The sequence below is a fragment of the Myotis daubentonii genome, chromosome 19, assembly GCF_963259705.1.
Source record: "Myotis daubentonii chromosome 19, mMyoDau2.1, whole genome shotgun sequence".
Lineage (NCBI taxonomy): Eukaryota > Metazoa > Chordata > Mammalia > Chiroptera > Vespertilionidae > Myotis > Myotis daubentonii.
The window spans coordinates 26,482,692-26,489,111 of record NC_081858.1 but is presented as its reverse complement, the minus strand read 5'-3'; the positions used below and the strand labels follow the sequence as shown (position 1 = coordinate 26,489,111).

Below are 6,420 nucleotides of genomic sequence, written 5' to 3'. Positions count from 1 at the left end.
CTGGTGTGATGACTAAGGAGGTTGATAACAGGCTCTGGGGCTCAGGGCGGCAGGATGGGGGCAGCTGCCAGGGAGAACCGCCCCCCTGCTGCACAGAGCTGCTCCCTCCCTCTCCGCACTCCAGGGGATGGGGCGCGCACTGAGGCACAGGGTACAGCGTGTCCGGCCCTCTTCCGGAAACTCTCAGTGCTGACCTTCAGGCTGTTTGGGTCGGGAATAGGAAAGGAGAGCGCTGGTGCTTGGTTACTCTCCATAGTAACCCTGGAAGACCCTGGAAGGTTGGAAATACGATCCCATTTGACAGAGGAGGAAACTGAGGCCTAGGGACCCCACAGCCGGTAGGGGACAGAGCATGGGGTTCTCAGGGAGATAGCGGATAATTTTCCCCCACAGAGATGAGCACTGAACCCCTTCTTTGAAGGTGAGTCCACGTTGCCAAATTGAAAAGAGAAGTGCCCCGGCGAACAGAGGGAGCAGCAGGTGCAAAGGTGTGGCTTGTGGAAGGTTCTGTCCGTGAAAGGATGCAAAAGTTGGACATACGCCAGCATGGCCCTTCGGCTCAGAGTAAGTACACCGTAAGCAGGTGTATACACCTTCCTCTTTCCTCCTCCTCTTCCCCTGGCTGCCTCCCAGGGTTCCTGTGAGTGGTAAGGTCCTTCCTTTTACGTCCTGGTCACCCTGACCCAGGCCACGCAGTGAGGGAGGCCACACCGTGGCCACTGAGAAACAGCTCGAGAGGTAGAGGATGCTGCATGCACCGGGGGAGGTGGGGAAGGGGAGCCGTCATGAGGGAGAGCTGCCCAGAGGAGGAAGTACACTGGGCATCAATCAGGAACTCAAGACTTCACGCCAGGGTTCCTTACCGGTGCCAAGTGCCACATGTTATGTCACTGTCCCTGTGCCCCGGGGCAGGTGACATCTCTACCTCCCGTCGAGCCTCTCAGGAAATGGGCTCAAGGAGGAGGAGTGACTTTCCCAAGGTCACACAGCAGGGGCCGCGCTCAGGCATCCCTCCTCCCTCTCTGCCTCTCCCCCTCCTCCTAGGCAGCCTGGCACCCGCTGTCAGCTGCTCTGAAGTGAGTGGCTATTTTTATTCTGGTGCGAGGGGATCGCAGGCAGCAGAGCCATGTAGGTTAGAAGGCTCTAGGACACCCGGCTTTCGCAGGCAAGGAGAGGCTCGTTGCAGGGACGTAAGCTTGCCTACAAGCTGGGGGGCTCTTCTTCCTTGCAGGCCCACCTGCCTTGGGCTCCCAGGTCTTCAGAAATTTTTTTTTCCCTTGAGCTCAGAACAGAGCATCAAGCCGGATTGAACCCTCACCCTGATCCCAGATCCAACTTGAGCCCCAATCTTGGTGTTAACTGAGCCCCGATCCCGTGCCAAGACTGAGCCTCTCTATCCCAGCTCTAGACTGAGCTCTGCCCGTGGCCTTAGGTTGAGCCCTGACTCTAGTCACATATGGAGCCTGATCCAGTCCTTACTAAGTCTGATCCCAACTTGAGACCTCGATTCTGGATCCAGATGGAGCCCTGATCCTGGCCCAAGACTGAGTCATAGTCACAGACTGAATTCTAACCCTAGTCTACACTAACCCTTGACGTTACACTGAGCCCTAACCCCAAGTTTAGACTGAACTTCCAAGTCTAGTCATGAACTAAACCCTGGAACTGGTGGGAGACTGAGTCCTGATCTTGTTTACAAACTGAGCCCTGAGCCTAATCAATGGACTGAATCCTGACCAAAAACTGAGCCCTGACCAGGGGTCACACAGCTCTGGCCACACACTGACCCGTACCCTCAGCCTGTGCATTGAACCTGGCCAAAAGCTGAGCCCTGAGTGTAGTCACAGGCTGAGCCTTGATCCTGGAGGGTGAGGCCCAAGCCTAATCATCACTGGCTGAGCCCTGACTCCTGCTCCAGATTCAGCTCTAACCCTGACCCCAGGCTAAGGGCTGAGCCTGATCCGGTCTGGGCCTCACCTCATCACAGACTAAACTCTAAGCCCAGCTCCCTCTGAGGAAGTCTGCTGGCCTAGATTACAAACTGCCACATAAGGGAATGGATTACCAGCAGTGATTGTTCTGGGAGATCGTGAGCCTCCCATGGCTGCCAATGCCAGAATGTTCCCGGTACTGTTGTGGCCAGTGTCTCTCTCACTGGTTCCACTGGCTGGCTAGTCAACCCTCTGCAGCCCAGGCTGTGGCCCCTGCAGTCCACGGCATCCAGGTTAATGCAATGAGAGTGGTTTGATGGCATCTCGCCAGTGACCGACGTGGCCCAAAGGGCCTTGAGGCTTGGTTCTGTCAGCAGAAAACCACAGGCTCCATGAGGCCTCTGGCTTCAGCCACTCTGAGGCTCTTGCTGGGATGTGTGTGTGTGTGGGGGGGGGGGGGGCACGTGTAGAGGGAGCCCATTGTTTTTTCTTTTTTTAATGATCATTGAAGTCTTTATTTCTTTGAATATTTTTATTGATTTCAAAGAGGAAGGGAGAGGGAGGGAGGGAGAGAGAGAGAGAGAGAGAGAGACATCAATGCGAGAAAAAACATCGATCAGTTGCTTCCTGTATGTGCCCCAACTGGGGATCGAACCAGCAACTTAGGTATGTGCCCTGACCAGGAATCCAACCCACAACCTTTTGGTGTATGAGAGGATGCTCTGAACCGCCTGGCCAGGGCAAAAATGTTATAGTTTTAATTTTATTTTAAAATCAGAAGAAAAAAATGAATATGTAATAATGAATCCAGCCTGGATTATATTCTTTTTTATCAAAGCAGTTGTAAAATCCAATTTTTAATATGATTTCTTAGTGGAGAAAGGGGCCCAGAAAGGCAAAAAAAATGCCCAGGGGGTCCATGAAAATCCTAAGGCAGCCTTGGTTTGACGCTGAGAAGAATTCTGAGTCCCAGGCTCGATCCAGTGGGAAAGCACGGTGATCAGTTTGCTGTGTCTGTCTTAGGCGAGAAGAGGGGAGGTGGTATTTGGCTCCAGTCCTCTTTGGCTTGGTGAGATGAGCCCAGAGGCAATTCAGGTTCAAATCCCAGACCCACAACTTAATCATGCTTGACCTTTTCTGAGACTGTTTCCTAACCTGCAAAAGGAAGTAGTTCATGGGCCTTTAATGAGATAAGGAATGGAATAATGAAAACTAGCACGGTGCCAGGGACTGTTCCGAAACCCTTCTACCCTCGCAGCTCCTACAGAGCACGTCATGTTCCTATCGCCACAATGTGTGCTTTAGGAATTGAAACCCTAATTGAAATTAAAAAAAAAAACCAAACACCATAAGCCAGGACTCCCCAGGCTCCAGTTTCCTCTTGAAATCCGTGTCTGCCTAGTAGACAGAAACTCCCCTGTCGGTCCGCATCCCGCCCGCGCCCCCTGCAGGCGAGAGGCGGTGCTGTCTGGCCGCTTCCTGCCCGAGCGTCCAGGCCCTCGGGGGTCAGAGGGAGGGTGGACACTCTCAGGACAAGGAAAGTAAAGGCCCGAGGGCCCGTGAGGACCCGGAACCCCACCCGGAGCCAGACAGAGGACCCCCGCGGGCCCTGGGGCGGGGACAGGAGCTGGGGGCGTGGTCCCTGGCCGGGCGGGGCGGGGCTAGTCTGCAGGGGCGGAGCTAGTCTGCAGGCCCAGACGTGGCGCTGCGGCCGGGCGTTGCACCTCCAGCTTTCGGATTACCTTCCTGCGTTTTCCGATGCGCCTCCCGCTGCCTCCACCGCCCGTGCTGCTGCTTCTGGCGGCACTCACGGCCGCTACCACCACCTTCCGGCCCGACTGGAACCGTCTGCATGGCCTGGCCCGAGCCCGGGTGGAGGTGAGTGCGTCTGCGGCCCCCAGCCCGGGAACCACCGCCCCGTTCAGGTCCCAGGACTCTCCCGACTCCCAAGTCCCCATTGGGTCGGGACCATCCCTCTCACTCCGAAGCCTCCGGACGCCCTAGCACCTACCGTGGAAGCCCGAGACACTCGATCTTGCGGCCTAGAAATCCGAACTCCTCCCCAACTCCCTACCATATGGTGGGTCCCAGACACACTGACCCTGTCCCCTAACCCTTCTCTTGGCCTGTAACTCCCCCAAACCTGCCTTCTGGAGCCCCCCCCCCCCCCAAGCTCCATCGATACACTTTTTCCTGGAATTCCTCCCCCACTCCAGTTCCTGATGGTCTCTCCCTTTGCCTGGGGGAGGGAAGGCTTCCTGGGTGCCCCTCCCCCCCCCCCCCCCATGCAGGAGCCAGAGAAGGGGCCTAGGAACTTCATTACCAGTACTTACTCTGCAGCAGCCCTCCCCACCCCACACCCCTGCCAGGAAATTCCCCACCAGAGTCCCTGTCTTGCTGTGTGACATGAATCATCTCAGCCCCTCTCTGGGCCTTAGTTGGCTTTCTGACAAATGGAGGGATACGAGGAAGAGGGAGGACTGCAGTGGGTGGTCCTGGGGTCTGGAATCCTGCTGGGAGGTGTCCCTATACCTTTAGGGAGCACAGGGAGGGGCCCTCTCATCCTCCCACGTTGGGGAAGCTACCAGATGGTCTGTAGGGCTGGGCCCCACGTGGCAGGGAGGGCCAACCCTGCTGGCAGCAGGGTAGGGACCAGATGGCTGGTGAGTGCCCAGGGCAGTTCTGAGCTGTTTCCTTCTGTTCTGTCCCACCCTGAGGCTCAAGGGGCCAAAAGCGAGGCCCAGGTCTCTACTGCCTGAGAGGAGTAGGTGGTAATTTCTTTCTCTTGGGCACTGGGAGTGAGTCAACAGTCAGCCAGACATGCAGGCCAGAGTCCCAAAGACCCGTAAGTGCCCTTGGGGTTGGTCTCTGGCCTTGCCCTCTTTTCCCTTGGCATTCCCAGGCCTCAGTTTCCCCATCTATACAGCGTTCCCCCTTCTGCCTACAAGAGGCCTCCACCTCCACACCGTGGGAACTGCTGCTCTAGGGGTAATCCACAGGCTGTCGCACCTGGGCGATGGCTGCGCAGTGGCCTCGGGGACATGGTTGGGGCAGGTGTGAGGCTGCTCCTAACCTATCTCATGTTGTCCCCCTCCAGTCCTGTGGTGGATGACAGCTGAATCGCCTGAAGGAGGTGAGTTGGAAGGAAGGGATCCCCAGTTTTGTCTCCCCTGAGCCTTTGGGGGTGGGCAACGTGGTCCCAGTGACCCGGTCGGGGAGGAACTCGAGGCTTGGGTCACTAGGCTTAGGTTCCCCTTTGGTACCTGGAGTGGGTTGAGGTCTGACGCTCTGGTTCCTCCCCAGGTGAAGGCCTTCGTCACCCAGGACATCCCACTCTAGTATCCTTCTTTTGTGCTGGGGGAGGGCGGAGGGGGAGGGGAGCTGGGAGACTCTCCTTCCACTTAATTTCACGGATAGGATGACAAGTCAAATTGGTGGGCAGTGGCTGCCCAGAGAACTCCGAGGTGGTCTTCATGTTGGGCAGGCAAATGAAATCTAATGATGCCCTCGCCAGCTCAGCCCGCGGACTGAAGGGTCCCTGGTTCCATTATGGGCATGTACCTGGTTGCAGGTTCTCTGGCCTTGGTTGGGGTGCGTGCAGGAGGCAACCAATCGATGTGTCTCTCTCACATCGATATTTCTCTGACTGTCCCTCTCCCTTCCAACAAAACAAAACTAAACAGACCCACAAAACAACAACAAAAGAAACTGACCAGTGAGGACTGACTGCTACACACATAGGAATGGAGAGGAGGGCCCTTCACTTCTTGGGACCCTCCTTTCCTCAGGTGTACATGGGGGTCGCTGCCTTGTCCCGCCACCATCCACCTTAACTCTCCAGCCACAACCTGGTGCTGAAACATCTGCCTGGGGCCGACCCTGAGCTCGTGCTGCTGGGCCACCGCCACGAGGAGCTGGAGGTGAGGCCTGGGGAGGCGATGGGCGTGGAGGAGGCGGGCGGAAGCCGGGCGGGGCGCGCTGACCCAGTCCCTCCACCGCAGCGCATCCCACTGAGCGACATGACCCGCGAGGAGATCAACGCGCTGGTGCAGGAGCTCGGCTTCTACCGCAAGGCGTCGCCCGACGAGCCTGTGCCCCCTGAGTACCTGCGGGCGCCGGCGAGGCCCGCCGAAGGCGATCCGGACCGTGGGGAGCTGTAGGTCCTGGAATGCGCCCCCACCTCCACCCCCGCCCGAGCCCTGGGGACCCAATGAAGCGCTCAGCGTCCCGGGAGCCCCTCCCTCGCTGAGGGCCGAAGCCCCGCCCCGGAGCCGGCAGGGATGGAGTTGAGGGTTCCCCTCAATTCCCCGTTATTCCCTCCCACGGATCCCCCTTCAGCGCCACTAAATCCCCTTCCGTTTTAAGAGACTCGACTCCTTCCTTGCTGCGGGTGGGGGTGGGGGCGGGATGGGTACAGGAGGGGGGTGGGGAATAGGAGACCCCCATCCCAAATACCGCAGGATCCCCAACTGCCTAGCTCCCAGCGGGG

The 6,420-nt window shown here is 57.7% G+C and overlaps 1 protein-coding gene across 1 annotated transcript; it reads left to right on the top strand.

Moving 5' to 3' along the window:
- Positions 1-3,602: 3,602 nt before the first annotated feature.
- SELENOM (selenoprotein M) lies at positions 3,603-6,295 on the top strand. The gene is made up of 5 exons (XM_059676734.1): positions 3,603-3,809; positions 5,029-5,064; positions 5,235-5,269; positions 5,773-5,851; positions 5,933-6,295. Exons 1-5 carry the CDS (start codon positions 3,690-3,692, stop codon positions 6,089-6,091), a joined length of 429 nt encoding a protein of 142 aa, XP_059532717.1. The 5' UTR covers positions 3,603-3,689; the 3' UTR covers positions 6,092-6,295.
- Positions 6,296-6,420: the final 125 nt, after the last annotated feature.